Source organism: Centropristis striata, chromosome 8 (assembly GCF_030273125.1).
Source record: "Centropristis striata isolate RG_2023a ecotype Rhode Island chromosome 8, C.striata_1.0, whole genome shotgun sequence".
NCBI lineage: Eukaryota > Metazoa > Chordata > Actinopteri > Perciformes > Serranidae > Centropristis > Centropristis striata.
In genome coordinates, this window is record NC_081524.1 from 15683078 (window position 1) to 15703318 (window position 20241).

At 38.4% G+C, this 20241-nt stretch overlaps 2 protein-coding genes across 2 annotated transcripts in view; one reads left to right on the forward strand and one right to left on the reverse strand.

The window, feature by feature from the left end:
• The first annotated feature begins 2407 nt into the window (after window positions 1-2407).
• LOC131975847 (peptide YY-like) lies at window positions 2408-6031 on the forward strand. Its single transcript, XM_059338632.1, has 4 exons — window positions 2408-4612; window positions 4758-4948; window positions 5049-5138; window positions 5887-6031. The coding sequence occupies exons 2-4, from the start codon at window positions 4785-4787 to the stop codon at window positions 5909-5911; spliced, it is 279 nt and encodes a 92-aa protein (XP_059194615.1). The 5' UTR covers window positions 2408-4612; window positions 4758-4784; the 3' UTR covers window positions 5912-6031.
• A 4364-nt stretch (window positions 6032-10395) lies between these two features.
• cep162 (centrosomal protein 162) overlaps window positions 10396-20241 on the reverse strand; it is a 42262-nt gene continuing 32416 nt past the window's right edge. Inside the window, exons 22-29 of the mRNA XM_059338613.1 lie at window positions 19684-19902; window positions 17594-17806; window positions 16282-16597; window positions 14683-14815; window positions 14462-14603; window positions 14284-14382; window positions 13100-13234; window positions 10396-11151 (exon numbers count right to left, since the gene is read on the reverse strand). Of these exons, the coding sequence (XP_059194596.1) occupies window positions 10939-11151; window positions 13100-13234; window positions 14284-14382; window positions 14462-14603; window positions 14683-14815; window positions 16282-16597; window positions 17594-17806; window positions 19684-19902 (1470 nt within the window). The 3' untranslated portion in view covers window positions 10396-10938. The remainder of the gene's footprint in view (window positions 11152-13099; window positions 13235-14283; window positions 14383-14461; window positions 14604-14682; window positions 14816-16281; window positions 16598-17593; window positions 17807-19683; window positions 19903-20241) is intronic.

The window sequence follows — 20241 nt, forward strand, 5'->3', positions numbered from 1 at the left end:
AGCCGATGCGGCAGTTGGTGCATTTTGTTTGAGCATCTGTGCATCCTGCGCCAAAACTATAACTCTGACAGCTTTAACAGAGGATTGTGAGTGAGAGGACAAATTTTCCTACGTTTCTATGTATAAATTATTTCTGTAGAGTGAAATTTGCGGCCTGGAGCGCAGTTTTCAAATTTATTTTTTGACAATTCCTTCTCTCCCTCTACACTCTGTTTGATGAAATCCCCACTCTAGACTCTCCATAGGGTTACATTGGGGGGATTTTTTGACGTGTTTTTGCCCAATAATTTGAAAACCGTTTGTCGGAACCCTTATAAAAGTCATAGCACACTTGTCATGGGCGAGCCGGTCGATTTGATACCTTTTTTGTGTATGTGCGAGCAAAACTCTGGGAGGAGTAGTCGACCGAAAAACAACACGGAAGAAACGGAAGAATAATAAAAAGTAGAAATAAGCCCGGTGAATAGTAGTTAGTGTGCTTTTGCAAGCAAGCACACAAAATAATAAAAATAGTTACGGTGAATAGTAGTTAGTGTGCTTTTGCAAGCAAGCACACAAAACTAGAAAATTTCTAAAGAAATTTTGATTGTGTGCTTGCCTCTGGACCGTGACTCTCGTGGCTTATCAAAAGGGGCAGGGATTAAACAGGGACTTTCTGCTGAGTGCACTGACACCTCGTACAAGTCTCTAGGACAAACGGTTCACTAGTTAGTAAAAGGGGGCGTGGCTAATAAAAAGGGGCGGGGTAATCAATCACCAGTTAAACAGGGACTCTGTGCCGAGTAATCTGACACCTTATACAAGTTTCTAGGACAAACGGTTCATTGGTTATGAAAGGGGGCGTGGCTAATCAAAAAGGGCGGGAATTTATGAAATATTGTTATGTATAAGTGGTCAGTGATGAACCATCATCATGCTTGACAAGTTTGAGGAAGATTGGACAATGTATGGTCAAGTTATAAGGTCTCATGTTTTATGAAGTCTGTTCACTTAGAGTAAACTGACAGTTATCAGTTAGAATGTCTGTGTTGGAGGGGGGAGGGGAGGGGGGAGGCTTTGGTAGCTAAGCAACCACGTGGCCAGGTGGAGTCGACCAATAAGAGCAGAGCAATCAACTGAAATTAACTGCTGTTGGAGACAGTTCCGCAGACAGAGGTGGACAAACTGAAAATTCTGGCCTCGAACAGAAAGCATTTTTGGCAAAACCATAATACCTATCATTGATCCGACTTCACTTTGAGCGTCCTGAGTTCTTCCTCAACGTCTACATATATATTTTTTAAAGAAAAATGAAAAAATAGCTTCGTTAGAGCGATTTTAAAAAACTGTTAAATTTTTTTTTTTGAGAAATCTTCCTGCATTTTTAATATTGGAGCCAATGAGGCAGTTTGTGCGTTTTGTTTGTGCATCTGTGCGTCCTGCGCCAAAACTATAACTCTGACAGCTTTACCAGAGGATTGTGAGTGAGAGGACAAATTTTCCTACGTTTCTGCATAAATTATTTCTGTAGAGTGAAATTTGCGGCCTGGAGCGCAGTTTTCAAATTTATTTTTTGACAATTCTTTCTCTCCCTTTACACTCTGTTTGATGACATCACCGCTCTAGACTCTCCATAGGGTTACATTGGGGGGATTTTTTGACGTGTTTTTGCCCAATAATTTGAAAACCGTTTGTCGAAACCCTTATAAAAGTCATAGCACACCTGTCATGGGCGAGCCGGTCGATTTGATACCTTTTTTGTGTATGTGCGGCCAAAACTCTGGGAGGAGTAGTCGACCGAAAAAAACACGGAAGAAACGGAAGAATAATAAAATTAAGCCCGGTGAATAGTAGTTAGTGTGCTTTTGCAAGCAAGCACACAAAATAAGCCCACGGAATAACAATTAGTGTGCTTTTGCAAGCAAGCACACAAAATAAGCCCGGTGAATAGTAGTTAGTGTGCTTTTGCAAGCAAGCACACAAAATAAAACTAGTCCCAGTGAATAGTAGTTAGTGTGCTTTTGCAAGCAAGCACACAAAATAACTAGAAAATTTCCTCTGGGGGAAATTTTGAAAGGGCCACGGGGGCTACTCCCGGTGTGTGTACATTATGATGAGATTCTTCAGAGATTTCAAACAATTAATACTAGTAATGTTATGATACTATTCCTCTTCAAGTATTTATTTATACAGCAACCTATTCCCTTTAACCTCAAAATGTGTGTGTGTGAAACATTTGTATCTGGAGGAGTGTGCGCGCTTACGCGCGCATATGTGTGTGTGCGTGTGTGTGTGTGCGTGTGCGTGTATCTTTAACTGTTATTACATTAAATGACCAGTGTGTGTGTGCGTGCGTGTATCTTTAACTGTTATTACATTAAATGACCAGTGTGTGTGTGTGTGTGTGTGTGCGTGTGTGTATCTTTAACTGATATTACATTAAATGACCAGTGTGTGTGTGCGTGCATCTTTAACTGTTATTACATTAAATGACCAGTGTGTGTGTGTGTGCGTGTATCTTTAACTGTTATTACATTAAATGACCAATGTGTGTGTGTGCGTGCGTGTATCTTTAACTGATATTACATTAAATGACCAGTGTGTGTGTGCGTGCGTGTATCTTTAACTGTTATTACATTAAATGACCAGTGTGTGTGTGTGTGCGTGTATCTTTAACTGTTATTACATTAAATGACCAGTGTGTGTGTGTGTGTGCGTGTATCTTTAACTGATATTACATTAAATGACCATTGTGTGTGTGCGTGCGTGTATCTTTAACTGTTATTACATTAAATGACCAGTGTGTGTGTGCGTGCGTGTATCTTTAACTGTTATTACATTAAATGACCAGTGTGTGTGTGTGTGTGTGTGTGTGTGTGCGTGTATCTTTAACTCATATTACATTAAATGACCAGTGTGAGTGTGCGTGCGTGTATCTTTAACTGTTATTACATTAAATGACCAGTGTGTGTGTGCGTGCGTGTATCTTTAACTGTTATTACATTAAATGACCAGTGTGTGTGTGCGTGTGTGTATCTTTAACTGTTATTACATTAAATGACCAGTGTGTGTGTGCGTGCGTGTATCTTTAACTGTTATTACATTAAATGACCATTGTGTGTGTGCGTGCGTGTATCTTTAACTGTTATTACATTAAATGACCAGTGTGTGTGTGCGTGCGTGTATCTTTAACTGTTATTACATTAAATGACCAGTGTGTGTGTGCGTGCGTGTATCTTTAACTGTTATTACATTAAATGACCAGTGTGTGTGTGTGCGTGCGTGCGTGCGTGTATCTGTAACTGTAATCACATCAAAGCATCAAAGCGTTGGGGTCGACCAATCAGAGCAGAGCAATCAACGGAATTAACAGCTGTGGAATCTTCTGGCAGAGTGACAGCAGCCAGAGGTGGGCAGAGTGAAATTTCTGGCCTCGAACAGAAAGCATTTTTGGCAAAACCATAATACCTATCATTGATCCGACTTCACTTTGAGCGTCCTGAGTTCTTCCTGAACCTCTACATATGTTTTTTTTTTAAGAAAAATAAAACAATAGCTTTGTTAGAGCGATCTAATAAAAACAGTTAAATCTCACTTTTTCCGAAATCTTCCTGCGTTTTTAATATGGGACCCAATGGGGCTGTTGGTGGTTTTGGTGGCGCATCTTTGCGTCGTACGCCCAAATTATAACTCTGACAGCTTTACCAGAGGATTGTGAGTGAGAAGACAAATTTTCCTACATTTCTATGTATAAATTATTTCTGTAGAGTGGAATTTGCGGCCTGGAGCGCAGTTTTCAAATTTATTTTTTGACAGTTTTACCTCTCCCTCTACACTCTGAGCGATGACATCACACACTCTGACACGAACATTTCGTGCAATACACACCCATTATCTCAGAATTTCTCCAAAAATGATCATGGTCATTGAACAGGGATTGATAAAAAACTATATGACCTATCGAAACGCAAAGTAATACACCAATACACAAGACTTGTGTCTACTGTTTAAAGTTTAAATGGAGTCTCTAGGTGAAATTATGCCGGAGAAGTAGACGTCTGAAAATCTTCAATTAATGTTCTTTTTTGCTCATTTTCTTTCGGCCGTCCCATTCATTTCAATGCAAAATTTTGGGCAGTTTTTCGCGACTTACGTCGCACAGTATAACAGTAGTGCAGCACTGGTCCCTACAGATATTGCTGTATGGGACCAGTGCTCGGTGCGATTGCCCCGAGGCCCTAATAAAATCCTCAAAGCACACATGTTGACTCCTGTAGTAAATTTCTAATGTAGTTAATTTCAATATTTTAAAAGAACAACATGACATATGCACACCTTCTGGTCAAACAATTCACATTTTAATGAATCTAATGCCGTGCCCCCTGACATGTTTTGGTGTTTTCACACTAATGTAATTAAGTATCTCCATTTGTTTCACTGCTTTGACATTTTGGAGTTACTAAACTAATGAGGCGGTGGATATTTCTCAGGAGAACCCTGAAAGTGAATGAAATGACCCTCCCTCCCATCTCACGCTCTGTATAAAACACAGGCAATGTTGGGAATCTGACAGAGGAGCCTTGAACACAGAGCAAACCCACAACAAGATCATTTTCAAGGGTCGCATTATCATGTAAGCTATTTCTTTTTTTTCAGTTACTCACTTTTTAATTGAATGTCTGTAAGTAATGTTGGATCTGGCAGCATATTGTGAAGTATCAATCCAATATGGAGCTTCTATGACTTATTTTGGCATTATCAAACGTTTTATTTTGCAGTCTGACCGTCCTCCAGGACTCGCTGTGATGTCGCTGAGTATTCTGGCTCTTTGCCTGCTGGCTTCTATTCACTCTGGCATCAATGCGTATCCAGCCAAGCCTGCCAGTCCTCGGGAAGGAGCTCCACCTGAGGAGCTCGCCAAATATTATTCTGCACTAAGACACTACATCAATCTTATTACAAGACAGAGGTTCGTTTTTCAATTTCTATAACATACTGTGTAGGTTCAAATGTTTTTGTAAGTACGTGTAAAGAAGTATTGATGTATTGCTTGACCCTTTTTTATGCAGGTATGGGAAAAGAGACACCCCAGATACTGTGTTTTCAGGTGTGTTTATGAGGGAGAGCACAGAAAGTATTCCAGGATTAAACTATGTCAGGTAAATCATTTCAAATACTGCTTTCTATATATTTTGTGGATTAAAAAAAATATATATTTTCAATTTTATGCAATATAATGGATTGTATGATATGTAATTGAATACAACAGCTTTTTTTGATTGATTGATTGAGAATTTATTTGAACACAAAATAAAAGATGAACATTTAAAAACAAACAAACAAACAACAATAAATACAAGACAACAACACAAAATGAAACAACAACAAGACTCAACACTTATTTGTGTTCAAAAGGAGTCAAAGCTTATTAAATCCCTTCTCCCTATGTTAATTTACTATATTCAGTTATATATCAATAATATTTATATATATGTATGTGTAACACATAGTAATGTAGTTTATAAACTCATTATTACCATTAACACACATAACTTGTTATTAACTTACAAACACATAAGTAAACATACACCCATGTAGTCATAATGAGACAACAATGAACAAACAAACAACAATAACACACAAAAAAGAAAAAATAGTAACACATTTAAAAAATAAAACGTCAACAATAACCACCTACTGTCATTTTACACACCCGTTTTCATCCCTATATTGTGGAAGACATGCTTTTTATATTTGATTTTGAAGTATGCAATAAATGTATTCTTTTGAAGCCGATAGCTCCGTTCACACTCTGTCAAAGAAGTGTTGACTTTTAGGGTTGCAGCTACTGTTGGAATTGGATTGGATTCAATTTTATTAAGAGCTGTTTTCTTGCTTGTGTTGCAGGTATGATGGGCTGCCACTGTGGTGATGCTACTGCAGATAGACTTTACCATAAAGCTGCTAGCGTAATGTTACTAACATTAAATTAACTTGTGCTGCATGCAATAAATAGTGTAATGCAAATTCTTTGGTCTGTGATATTTCAAGTGCTGCACTAGAATACACCCAGTTGTGTCATTGACTGGTGGAGTAACAGTGCTCTCTACTGGTGGTTTTTATAATTTTTATTTTTTAATAACATTTTGAGAATCTTTCAAGTGGACTTCTAAAACACGTCTGCTGCTAATGTTCTATTTTGGGGAGCATGAACTAGAAATTAACCCTCTATGGTACGGTGTTGCCCTCAGGCAACATAACATTTTTGGCCTGTCAAATTTCTACTATGGATGTTTTTGAGAGATGCGATACTTTAAAAAAAAAAAAAAGAGGGAAGAGTATAGGGAACCAATAGCAATGCTTTAATTTGGTTCAATGTTACAATGTTGCCTACAGCAAACATTCAGACAAGAAACCGGTTAAAAAGTTCCTTTAATAATGTTTTTAAATTTAAAATTTTATGTATTGTACCCTGTTAAAGCTATTGAATCTTTTACACGTTTGTTAAATACATTATGTTAAAATTAATTTAAAAACTCTCTTTTTCACTTGTGCACCGTTATGGTACAATGTTGTCTATGGGCAACAAACCCCAAACTTTTAAAAATAATAATAATAACATTTCTTCACATTATGAGTATTTAGTCTCTTTTAAGAAAAAAAAACACTGTAAACTGTAAATTGACTTGATTATTTAACTTCTTATTTTAGGCCCACTGAGATAACCGCTTATGAAAACAGATTAACAGTTTAATCTAATCAAGTGACCTGGATACATCAAAAGCAAATCATGTAACACAGAATTTGGTTAACTCAGTTTTGTCCAATTTGTCCAAGCTGCTGGCTCTCTAAAGAAACATTATGCAGCTAAATTGCCAGGTTTTGGTGAACAGGATATTGCTTACTGCTTCATGCTCATGGGTCTTACAAATGACATTATTTGTAGCCAGATGTGGGAAACGTATATCACAGGTGTTATTAACGATATCAAGATCAGCTACTGTATATATTCCTCATGGGGTAAGTGTTACTCAAAGCTGAATTGTTGGCTAATAGTAGATACTGGTATGATTACATGATGTTTTGCTAGAGCAAAAAAGAAATCTGTTTAATCTATATTCTCCTATTTCAAGTCTTATTTATTCCATATTTTTATTATTATTATTCTGTACCCATCTTTGGCACTATACTCAAAATATTCAGCTCAATTAGACCATAGGCACTACTACTTTTTTCATTTACACCTTTACAAAATATTCTGAATTTACAGGAATGCTTTTATTCAACTTTTCAATGACATACTAACAAGACCCATTCCCACTTTTCCAACTATTCTTACTAATTCAACTTTTTCTGATGCATTAAAGCCAGCATTACAGTTTGGTGTCAGCTTTTCAAGAACAACTTAAAATCATCTATCTTTTTACATTATTGGTATTTTTCAACGTTTTAATGACAAATTTGTTTGTCAATGACAACAGCATTCAAACTCAAATTTCTTCAGAAATTTCATGCTCTAGTTACTGGTACACTACTCTACTGACAAACGATGGATTCAGTGCAGCCACTTTTGTTTTGCAGATTTTTAAATGAAAGCTTTTGAGACCTGGACGCTGGATAAAGTAACCGAGTAAGGTCAACGGGTTACTGTATATTTTAATATCTTGGCCAAATAGTTGTTTTGAACTCACAAAATTAAAGTGAGTGTGTACAGGCTACTTTCAAAACCAGTCAGACAGTATTTTACATTTCTGATTAGGGGTTCCTTGCATTTATCACATTACACGTTTTCTCAACTACCAGTAAGGGAAAGTTTACAGTTTAGTTTACAGTTAAGTTACTATTGCGTAATTGGTCTGTGAATTACGAAACTGAAATGGAGGGAAGCATGAAAGCGTGACTGGATGGTACTGATTAAACTGGGTAATGTATCATTCATTCATTTCCCAGGCACTTAAATATCTCATCATGGGACCCTCTAGTTTCTTGGCACTCACGGGCAGCTAACGTTAGCGAGCTAGTTTGAGCCACATGATAATACGGTTAGCTAATAGCTAATCACTAGACTTGCAGCTTAATGTATTAAACCAGTACAACTCCGCAAGGGAACACCGACCAGATACATTAGCTGGGTTAATTTTGCTGAGTTGTGTGTGGTAACATAACGGAATTCTCCAGTCTGGAAAATATTTAATGTGTAAGGGCATGCCAGTGTTTGCTAGCAATCATTAGCATCGCAACGCTGCCTACTGATTAGCTACAATTAGCAATGGCTAGCACCAATCACGGGAAGGGAACTAGTGGAGATAACACCAATGAGGACCTGACAGCACGCAGCTTCAGTATAATATCTTCTAATGAGATCGTATCGTAGTGTGTCGACGGCAATATTAATGTTTGCCACTGCTAATTAGCTGCCAAAGGCTAGTTTAGCTCAGTTACATTGGAAGCGGTAACACGTGCCCAGTGCATGGGTAGCTTGACAGCAGGTTTAAACGACTGCAGCTAACACATTTGTGGAAGTCTGATTTTGTTTGAGCTCCACTGTTAGACTGACTTACTATTTCTGAACTTATCTACCACTGTGAGCACACCGCGTTTTCACGTCTGGCGTGTTCAGCGACCGCAAATTGGGTCACAAGCCACTCACTTTCAAGTCTCTAGCACCTACGGTTCCCGGAGATATTGGCCAAAAACGGGAATCGGAAATTTCCGTTTTCTGAAAAATTCTAACTTTTGATAGGAAGGTCGTAGAGACACGTGGGTGGGCTCTACGTGTTGGTCGTGGCCTAAATGGGGTGGGGGGGGGGGGGGGGGGGGGGGTGGACACCAATTACACACTTGTGGGAGGTACCGTTGTTGAGTTAAGGGCGTGTCAAAAATCCCCATAGCAATACATGTGAAAGGTGAAAATTTTACTCAGTTACTTCATATCCGAAGTGAGACTTTCTTGAATAACTCAAGAACGCTAAGTCGTAGGGTTAGGTAATAAGGTAAAAGGGGTTATCGGGAATTCACGGTAAGCGAAAAATTCTAACTTTTGATGTCGGGTGTGGCCAAAATTGGGGGGGTGGCCACCAATTGGACACTTGTGGGAGGTACCGTTCAAAAATTATGGGTGTGTCAACAATGAAAATTTTAAATGAACGTATCTCCGGAACGGGGAGGAGAGCCAAAAGAGCCTAAGCCATCACTGGAAACACAGACTGACAGACCACGACCTCCCTTTCTCACTTTCTTGGGCGACCTTGTCCGCAAAGGAAATTGTTACGGCTCCACCCACACCCTCCTCCTCTGCTCCTTCACACCCCTCTGTTCTGGCCTCAGCCACTCCCAGCACCTCAGCTCGCTCCCAGTGGGCACTCCTCAGACACAGCTGCAACAGGTTGAGTTGACGAGGTGAATGAGCCGGATCACTGCACACCTGCTGCCACTCTCCAATCAACCCCTCTGCCTACAAGACTCCAGCTCTCCTGCCAGTCATCGCCAGATCCTCCCTGATTGTTACCTGGCAAGTATCTAGAAGAGACGCAGACTCCCTGCAAAGTGTTTGTTGCTGTTGCCTTTTTGCCTTTTGGCTTTTTGACCCTTTTTGCCTCCTTGCCTTGCTCCAACTCATATTCAACCTCTCTTCCCACAGATCTCCCCTCTCCAGCAGTGATCCGGCTTGCCTGCCCGTCAACCAGCCCAGTCACCTCACCTGCTCTTCACTTCCAGCTCACCTCCGTTTCCCCTCCAGCTCACCTCCAGCTCCCCTCCAGCTCACCCAGCCTTTCCCCCCACATCACCCTGCTAATAAAACCCTGAACTCTACTAAATCCTGCTTCCTGTGTTGTGCGCTCGAGCCTCTCCCCACTACCCATAACAGAAATGCCAGGCGCATTTACACTTCTGTGGTGCTTGGGGGGTGTATGAACACCCTTGCAAGCCGTTGCAAGTGGAGGCTTGTGACGTTAGCATCACCAGCTACACTCAGGACGGATCCCCCATCACCCTAAATGAGATGACTCTTGTGCATCCCATTTACATCTGTGTCCTGGACTCAGGACCTCTTCTCATCGGTCAGGACCTCTTGGACCGACTGGCACCACTCATTGTTTGCCGCAGGGGGCACCTTTGGGCTCAGGTTGAGACCCCAAAGCTACTTAGCCCCCCAGGGAGCAAACTAAGCCTTAACAGTCACGTTGCCACCCACTCTAACAGTGGCCATTATTAGAACTATTAACACCAAATTGTCTTGAAGATTTTTTACTAGCGATTGAGACTATAGAGTTGTCCTAAAAAAAAAAATCTGAGGTAATAAATCAAGTGAGAAGTTTTCTCATTTTGCACTGAAATAAATGGACAGATTTTTTTTAAGAGTTTTCGGTAGAATGCAGCAAGAAGAAGATAGCAATTCCTGGTTTGCCTCCTTGCTCAGACCCGGAGGTTGCCGCCTGATCGAGTTAGACTGTTTAGCATTCATAAAAGAGCAATTACTTGTTAAATATGCCCTTAAGTATTAGAGTATTTAGAGTATATACTTAGAATATATAGAGTATTAATATAATACATCCTGTGCATTAAAGGGATATATAATATGAATATAATTCATCACAGTTTAAAAAACAAACATTTATTTTCACTTCATAATTAAATAAGTTACAATAGTTTAAATCAAAAATAGAAACTAACTACAAACTATACACAAGAATAATGTGTGTGTATAAAGACATTCAGTGTGCTTGGTTTAATTACAGATTCATGGCTTTCAAATGTTCAAACTGTTGATAAAACAGCTGCTGATCTGGATCTCTGATAAGTGAGACTGATAAACATCATACTAGCTGTCAATGGGAAGCCTTCCCCTGAACTCAATCTGGTGCTTAGACATTGTTTCTTATGTTGTCTATCTTTGGCTTCAATACAACATTACCAGCATTAGCTTTCACTAACAGGCATCAGTAAACCCTGTTTGCACTAACTCCTCTGGGTGAGGAGGACTGTGGTGGAGGGGTCAGGATTGGGGAAGACCACTCCTTGTCTCTGGAGATGTCTCAGGATGTCCAGGATGAAGTCCAGCTCCAGACGGAAAGCCTCCAACTCTCTGCTCTTATCCTGAGCAAGACGCTTCCAGCTCTCCACCTCAGACTGCTGATCAGCCTCTAATGTCTGCCAGGATCCATCAATCACCTGCAGGGACAGGATGTGGGAGGAAAGTAGGTTAACCAGTGTCTGTAAATTGGTTTGGCAACCTCATGATACATTGTGCATGTCTGTTACTGTATTCTGCATCTGTCATCTATGTCAGCTGTTCTCAACCTTGGGGTCCCGACCCCAATTGGGGTCACGAGATGATTTCTGGGGGTCACCAAATCATTTTGGAAGTCAGCTCTGTCTCCACTGTGTTAAAGTGTTCATATGTTTTAGTCTTTGTGGTCAATTTATGTCTTTTTTTGGTCATTTTGTTTCCTTTTTTTGGTAATTTTGTGTCTTTTTTTGGTCATTTTGTGTCTTTTCGGTCATTTTGTGTCTTTTTTTGGTCATTTTGTGTCTTTTCTTGTCATTTTGTGTCTCTTTTGGTCATTTTGTTTCTTTTTTTGGGTGATCTGAACTGTGCGTGTGAGATTCTGTTCAGTGAGCGGGGTCGCGGACAACATGCATGTTAAATTGGGGGTCGCGACTCAAAAAGGTTGAGAACTACTGATCTATGTCACCAATGATGCATCAAATATCTGTTAAGCTCCACTACAGGAACTACAGTTGAAACCAGAAGTTTACATACACTATATAAAAAGAGACATATGCTTTTTTTCCCACTGTCTGACATGAAATCAGACAATCACTTTTCCTGTTTTAGATCCGTTAGGATTACCAAAATTATTTCTATTTGTTAAATGCCAGAATAATGAGAGAAGGGTTTTTTAGACAATTTTTTATTACTTTCTTCATCCTTGGGTGCAATCTCCAGATGCCTGAAGGTGCCACATTCATCTGTTCAAATAATTATACCCAAGTATAAACACCATGGGAATGTCCAGCCATCTGGAAATTGCACCCAAGGATGAACCAGACACCAGCAGTGTGTTTCAGGTGTGCCTTAAAATACATCCACAGGTGTGTCCCGAATTAACTCTAATGTTGTCAATGAACCTATCAGAAGCTTCCAAAGACATGACAGCATCATCTGGGCTTGTTTCAAGGCATAATAATGTTAATGTATGTAAACCTCTGACTTTGAAGAAAGTAATAAAAAATTGTCTAAAAAAATCCTTCTCTCATTATTCTGGCATTTAGCAAATAGAAATAATTTTGGTATCCTAACGGACCTAAAACAGGAAAAGTGATTGGCTGATTTCATGTCAGACAGTCAGAAAAAAAGCATATGTGTCTTTTTATATAGTGTATGTAAACTTCTGGTTTCAACTGTAAGTGGAGCTTTAGTTTCCAATGAGCTTGACCCTCTGAACCTCTGAATTGTTCTAAAATACAGTTCAGCACCAAGGTTATAATTGTTTTGGATTTTTTATCAGTTTTAGTTTTAATTTCATTGTCAATTTTTGTTTCCAAATTCAGTTCGTTTTAGTTAGTTTTTCGAGTGTGTTTGCTAGTTTTGATCAGATTTATTTTTTTGGAAAATGCTTAGTTGTAGTTAAGTTTTTATTAGTTGTAGTTGTTTTGTAATGGGGTATTTGTTGGGTCCAGATTCAATAAGGTCACAATAAACGTTTCCTTTATTTCCTTTGTCTGATCCATCTCAGCCCCAATAAGTTTATTAAGTCATAAAACCAGATAGATGAAATAGATTTCATATCAACCAAAAAGGTTTACGGATGAAAAAAGTTGACAAAGACGAGAACGAAGGACATTTTCACTATAATTTTAGTTAGTTTTAGTTAGTTTTGTAACCACAAAATACAGTTTTAGTAAGTTATTGTTTTTTATTTTTATTTTTATTTTTATTTCAGTTAACAAAATGTTTTTTCAATTCTAGAACAACAGTTTGAAAATGACCAAAAAAACACCTCAAACATGATTTTTTTTTAAATAAAGCGGCAAACAATCACAAGGTGAAACTGAAAAACTTGTGGCATGGAACCATGAAAATACTCTGTAAAAAGTAAACTGCCATCATTTGTACCTGCTGCATCTGTTTCTCTTTGACTTGGTGTCTGAGCTCCATGTTGAGGATCTTCTTCTCCAGGCTGCACAGGATCTTCACTTCTGGGCTCTGAGATTCTTTAGCTTCCTTCAGCTCCTTCAGGAGTCTGGTCAGCTGAACGCAAAGGAGTGAAAGCAGTAATGTTAAAATAATAATTAACAACAACAACAATAAACAATTTTTTTTCTTAATCTTGGTTAAAATGATACTCCAGTACAGAAACAGATAAACAACCTCGTTATTAATTCAAAAAAAGATCTGATGCTGGAAAATCTAATCCAAGAAGACAACATGCAATTACACTGCACCACTGTCAGAGACAAAGCACCAATTATTACAAATGTACTTTAAGTTACTACATTCTCAAAATCAAAATACCACATTGTTACAAACTGTTGATTCTGAATAATGTGTGTTCTTTGTCTTTGTGTCAATGTGGCAACAAATAATATTTCTAGTTGATTATACAGCTGATAAAGATACAGTGGCAATGCACTGGCGAGCTTCCCATTCCCTCACATTTGAATTTTCCTTTTATTCATCTGTTTTAAAGCAGAACATTGTGCCAATGTTTTTCTACTGAAAAAAAGCTTTGTGATTATTATCTGCTGTATTGATTTGGCACTCAAATACTTTCACATCTTAAAGAAAGAGCTTTAAAAAAGAGCTACCATGTATGTAAATTGGGTGGCCAAAGCATTAGAAACACCTCTTAGTATAATGCACTCCAGTTCAAAACTACAACCTCTATAATGAAGATATAGTTGCATTTATAACTCATAATAATAATAATAACAATTAAAATAACTATTATACTGAATTGTTATTACTATTATTGTAAAGGCAGAATTTATGGCTGGGGATTTTGTATTGGATGACATTAGGTTATGCAAGTGGTTTTTCATTTGCTTCTTATAAAAACAGCCAAGAAGACAAATAATAAGCAAAAAAGTCTAAAAGTTTCTAGCATTAAAAGAACAAGGACAGCCATCAGAATTTCAATCCAATCCAATCCCCCTTTATTTGTATAGCACATTTAAACAACACAAATGTCTCCAAAGTGCTGTACACAAAATCAACAATAAAACAAACAATTCCATATACCAATCAGCAATAAAAAATAAGTGTATAAATCTAAAATGATTTATGAATTGAACCCTCACCTGCTTCTGCAGAGCGTCCTGTCGGGTCCTGGATATTGCCAGAGCATTTTTATCTCCCTGCCCCTCTTTCAGCTTGTCTTGCAAATGTTTCACCATTACCTGCAGGTAAATGTGAATATTTAAACAGCAGGACCATTTCAAGGACTTCCTGTTGACATGTGAGTGTTCGGGGCAGTACCTCATGAGCGTTGAGCTTATTGGCCAGTTCAGCAAACTTTGAAGACGAGTGTTCCAGGGCGTGGATGGCACTCAGCTGGTCCAACACCCTGAGGTGCTCTTCTTTAACGGAGGACAGCTGCTCTGCAGAGAGCTCCTTTAGCCTAACACATCAGTTTAAATTCAGCTACTTGATCACATTCATGCTCTGCAGAAAGTTGATGAGTTGACAGTGATACAGACCTGCACAGTTCCTCTTTGGCTTGTACAGCTTCGGCTTTTAATGCTTCCCTCTCCTGCTCAGTCTGCAGCTCCAGCAGCTTCAGCCGCTGCTTCAGAGCCTCGTTCTCCTGCTGAACCTCTGAGATATGACTGCCTGTCAACAAGATGCAGCAATAATAACATGGAGAATTCAAATGCTTGCTAACGTCTTCAGCTATGACATGAGTCACTACGACCATGCATAGCAGAGAGTTCACTGGCATTAAACACATACTGGACAGTGGGAAAGTGATGCAAACTAACCTTTACCTTCATATACGTCTGGTCTTGAGACATTTATTTTGTATTAACTTAATTCTTGGCATTATGGGTGTTTGGACTGTCTTGGTTTTGGGTGTCACCATTTAAATGTTCGGTCTTGACTTAGAACACAAAACATTTGTAAAAGCTCTGCTAGCAACTATTAGAAAGTAATAAATGCAAACCTCTTGCCACATTTTTCTTACATATTTTAGTCAATCCGTATCATACAAAAATCTCATAAATTTTTGTCTTAATCTTAATCTTGTGTCTGAAAAAGTAGAACATAATTTCTTAAAGAGTGAGCATTGACTGGAAGTATCAACGTGGCATATTTAATAATCTTTAAAGCTAATAATTGGGGGACCCTGTAGCTCACATGGTGGAGCCGGCAGCCCATGTGTAGAGGCTGTGGGCACGGGTTGAGTCTGACCAGTGGTCCTCCTGCAAATCATCCGTTTCTCCCTCCCCCTTCCCTGTCTATCTCATGGACAACATATAAACACCTTCTAATGCACAACATGGGCAAAATGACCCACATTCATTCCCCATGTTATTTCATGCTGGCTGTGTGTTTGAATATCTTTTTTTATTACAACAGATCATAATATCCATTTTTCCTTTCATATTTTATGAAGAAAAATAGTTTTTGTATTATTACATCAAGTTTACACACATGGGTCAAAAATGACCTTGTGCATTAGAAGAGTAGTGATACAAAAAAGGGTTTTTATTCAAAAAGTAAGAAATGAAAACAAAATATTTGGATGTATGATGATCAAAAACAACTTAATTGAGGAAAACCTGGAATACTGAATGATGAAAATGATTTCTTTATAAGATAAAGAATATAAAAACTTAGTTGGGTCACAAAAATGCTCAAAAACATTTAAACTGATCAGTGTTGTGATTGGATGTTACCATTACAGAATTACACAGATTACACAATATTATTGTTGTTGTTACCTCTTAGTTGTTGTTACCTCTTAGTATAATGCACTCCAGTTCAAAACTACTGCAAACTACAACCTCTATAATGAAGATATAGTTACATTTATAACTCATAATAATAATGATAATTAAAATAACTATTATACTGAATTGTTATTACTATTATTGTAAAGGCAGAATTTATGGCTGGGGATTTTGAATTGGATGACATTAGGTTATGCAAGTGGTTTTTCATTTGCTTCTTATAAAAACAGCCCAGAAGACAAATAATAAGCAAAAAAGTCTAAAAGTTTCTAGCATTAAAAGAACAAGGATGATATTTAAGCATGCAGGGGAAAGTCAAACATAACCAAACATCCACATGCGTACCTGTAAAGACGGTGGGCTGGTAGGTCTTCTCATGATGAGCATCTGGAAAAGTTTCTTCCTCTCTGAATGTCTCTGCTGCAGCAGGACAGGGAGTTCTGGTCTGGCCTGGTGGTCGTTTGGTCTCTGTAGATCTGGTTTCTGCTCGTTGGTTGGAGACACTCAGCATGTTCTTCCTCTCCTTCTGCAGTCGTTCCACGGTGCGGGAGAGCTCCTGAACGCTCCGTGTCTTGGAGGCGAGGTCTTGTTCCAGACGCTGTATCCGGGAGCCGAACGCTGCCTCGGCCTGGCGCTGGTGGCGGCCTGGACTAGTTAGGATCTGTAAAGGCAAGTAAGATTTCTATGGGCTGAAATATGTGCCAACAGAAACTGAATTTGGATTATTTATATTTGAATTTCTTAACTTGAATAATTACATTACGGACCATGTTGGCAGTCTTCACAGCTTTTTTGTTTTGTAGACAGGAGAGAGTTGAGATATACTGTTCAAACTCCGACTTCAACAATGTTTTGAGTATGCTATAGCCTATCTAGTCTATCTAATCTTTCATTTATGGCGTTAGGCCTGGCATTAGTTATAATTATAATTAATAATCAATAATAATTATGTTAATAAATGTGAACCATGCATGGTTCAGAGAACAGTAGCCTATACTAGTATATGATGATACTTTTTTTTTTCTTTTTTATGCTTGATAATAAGTACTTATTAATACTGGACTTTTATTTTGACGGGACTTTTATTTTCCCAATTCCGATGTGTCCGATGTCTTATCAATAAATGAGAAACGAAAAAAGGGAAAAAGGAATTTGCAAAAACCAAATAACGGCCGTTATTTCATTTTGGTTTTTTGGTTATTTCGTTTTTTGATGCTGATAGCAAAATCCGTTTTTCCGTTTTTGATTTAAAACGAAAAAAGGAAAAGGGCACCCGGACCCCGAAGAGGCTCTTTGGCAACAAATGTTACAAAAGAAAACAGAGGTGCTGATTGGCCGAAGAGGCGATCTGTGTATCGGTCGCAGAAAATTGAAATTTAATTTTGTGAACTGAATTTAAATTGTGAGAAATTAATGTTCAGTTCCAAACTAATAAATTTAATTTCAAATTACAATTCAGATTCAGTTTTTCAATGCAATGATTCAAGTTAAGCAATTCAAATTCAAACATAAATAATTCAAATTCATTTTCTGGTGGCACATATTTCAGCCCATAGATTTCATTCCTTGGTTTTTCACCAATAGACTAATATCTGACATGGTCCAATATGTCACACGTCAAAGCAAAATACATTTTTTTTTTTTTGCAAGTGCTAACCTTTTGTTTGAGCTGCTGCTGGAGGGACTCGATCTGGTCCTGGAGGGATTTTTCTTTCTCTTGATGGTTTTCCCTCACACTCTGAAGCTCTTCCTCCAGAGTTTGGACCTGAGACCTCCACGGCTCGGCTCCAGCTGCTGGATCTGCTGCTTCCACCTCTCCTTTCTGTTCAAGCAGCTGCTCCAGCTCTGTGATCTGCTGCTCATAGTGCAACTAAATGCCATGCACATACACATATGCACAAACACATATTAAAACTTGACATTTCGTTTGATAAATCACATGTGAACCCTGTCGTAAGACGAAATATATACGCTCAAATCTGCGCTTGTTTCTGCGCTTGTTTGATAAATGAGGACCATTGTGTCTGTCTGCTGTTGGTGTGGAGCAGATAGAGTACAGGGAGTTTTTATGTGTTTTTTACAGAAATCGTTGTGGGCCGGATCAATAGCTAAACATTAGCTATTCAGTTGATAATTAATTCATTTTTTATTAATTAATTCTCTTAAGGTTCATCGCCATGAGCAACCCCTTTCATATTATCATGTGTTACACTGTTATTCTAAAAATAAATACTGTAACAATTTCACACATATAACTGTGCTTTGCTTTGCTATAACTTTACATTTACATTTATATTTAGTTATTTAGCAGAAGCTTTTATCCAAAGCGACTTACAGGAAGAGCAAAAGCAAACAATCAAGGTTTAGTGCAATAAGAGCTATTAGTGCATCAATAAGTGCTAGTGACAATTCTTTTATGAGTAGAATTATGGTGTGGTCTCGGAGAGAAGATGCTCTCTGTCGATAGGTGTAAATCCAACCTGGTCTCACGGGAATCCGTGAAATAGCCACGGATTCGCTTAACTCAAAATCCGTGGAATAGCCACAGAATCACTCAAATTTCCGTGAAACTGACACGGATTTGGCTACAATGCAAGTTAATGACAGTCATATCCCGTGGCTATTCCATGGATATTTGTTCCTATTGGTTTGTTCCAAGTCACGTGACTTTCAAGGTCCCGGCGGTCAGAACAAAAAAACATGGCGGACAGTTCTCCCATTTTTAGTGAAAAATCAATATTTTGACTTAGTTTCTGCATAAAAATGGATTTTGATCACATTTCTAGTGAGAAATATATGTTTTATTTTCTAAATATTCACTCAGTGAATGTACATAATCACTTTGTATGTTGGAATAGCCACGGGATATGACTGTCATTAACTTGCATTGTAGCGAAATCCATGTCAGTTTCACGGAAATTTGAGTGATTCCGTGGCTATTCCACGGATTTTGAGTTCAGCGAATCCGTGGCTATTTCACGGATTCCTGTGAGACCAGGTTGTGTAAATCTCTTGGTAAATGTGTCCCATTCCTCATGCTAAGCAAATTGTGATGAATAGCTATATTCAGTGAAGCTGTAGTTACAAATGTATTTATTCTAACATGTTTGTAATGTAAAAAAGTGCTGCTTTAGTAGAAATAATATATTCATCTGACAGTGTTCTATTCATTGTTGACACTGAGGTTACTACATGGCTTTTATTGTTTTTTGATGTCTGTCTTGTTGAGAGGTCAACAGCCAGGATTAATAATTTAATAGTGCTAGACCTGAAACCATAATCAGCTGGTCTAAAGCTATCGCTGTGGTCCAAGGGTTACTTTGAATTTAATTAACGTTTCATATGATTCTCTTTTTATCCTGGAATCTGTGTATATTACCAGTCTCTCTATATTTCTGTTTGGGCTAAATTTATGTTGTGTTTTTTTTTTTTTTTTTTGGTCGTTTGTTTGTCTGTCTGTTTTCGCTGTGTGGCTTTGTACTGGTGTATCGTTGTTTTCATTTTTGTTGTTGTGGTTATCCTTTATATTATTCTTTGTATGTTATTTGTGTTTACATCTAATTTGTAAATATGTTTCTGAGTCTTTGTTGTCTAGAATTGTGTTTTAGTGTTTTGTTTTCATATTGTGGCTCCTAATAAGTAATCCACTGTTCTTTTCTTTGTTTATTCGTTAATAAAAATAATAAATAAATAAAAATACAGCAAGTAATTCAGTATTCTTAAACCATTATATTAATTTAGGTGTACCTTAACCCTGTGAAACTGCTGTTCCATGGCCAACAGGCTGCTCTTGGTCTTCTCATCGTGGCTCTCCAGCTCGGCCTCCAGACTCTGGACCCGGCGCTCCAGCAGGGCGTTGATCCTGCTGAGGGGCGTCCTGGTCGCCAGGTCGTCTTGACTACCAGCCTTGGCTGCATGCAGGGAGTTCTGGTTTCTAGATCTTGGAATCTGCTTCAGGTCCTTCACCTGGTAAAGACAGCCACTCTTAGGCCCCGTTTACACAAGGACGCTCGCGGGTAAAAAAACGGGTAAAAATATTTTATGGGAAGTGCCTTTCGTTTAGACGGTGACGGCGTTTTTGGGGCTTAAAGACGCAAAAATCTGAAACCACCCTCCAAAGTGTAAAAGTTGAATCCTCTCCTCCGTAGCGTGTCGTCTACACTGACAAGACACAAAACTCTGATCTGATCTGCTCACGTCACGTATGTGTTTACGTCACATACATGCTCCAGTACAGGAAATAAACAAACGTGGGATTATTTCCATGGTGGGACCTTCAAGCTGCTCTGGCAGCTCTAATAAACT

Coding starts and splice junctions, on each gene's coding strand:
- LOC131975847 (XM_059338632.1), top strand. CDS start 4,785: ATGTCGCTGAGTATTCTGGCTCTTTGCCTGCTGGCTTCTATTCACTCT. Junction 4,949..5,048: donor AATCTTATTACAAGACAGAG/GTTCGTTTTTCA, acceptor TTTTTTATGCAG/GTATGGGAAAAGAGACACCC. Junction 5,139..5,886: donor CCAGGATTAAACTATGTCAG/GTAAATCATTTC, acceptor CTTGTGTTGCAG/GTATGATGGGCTGCCACTGT.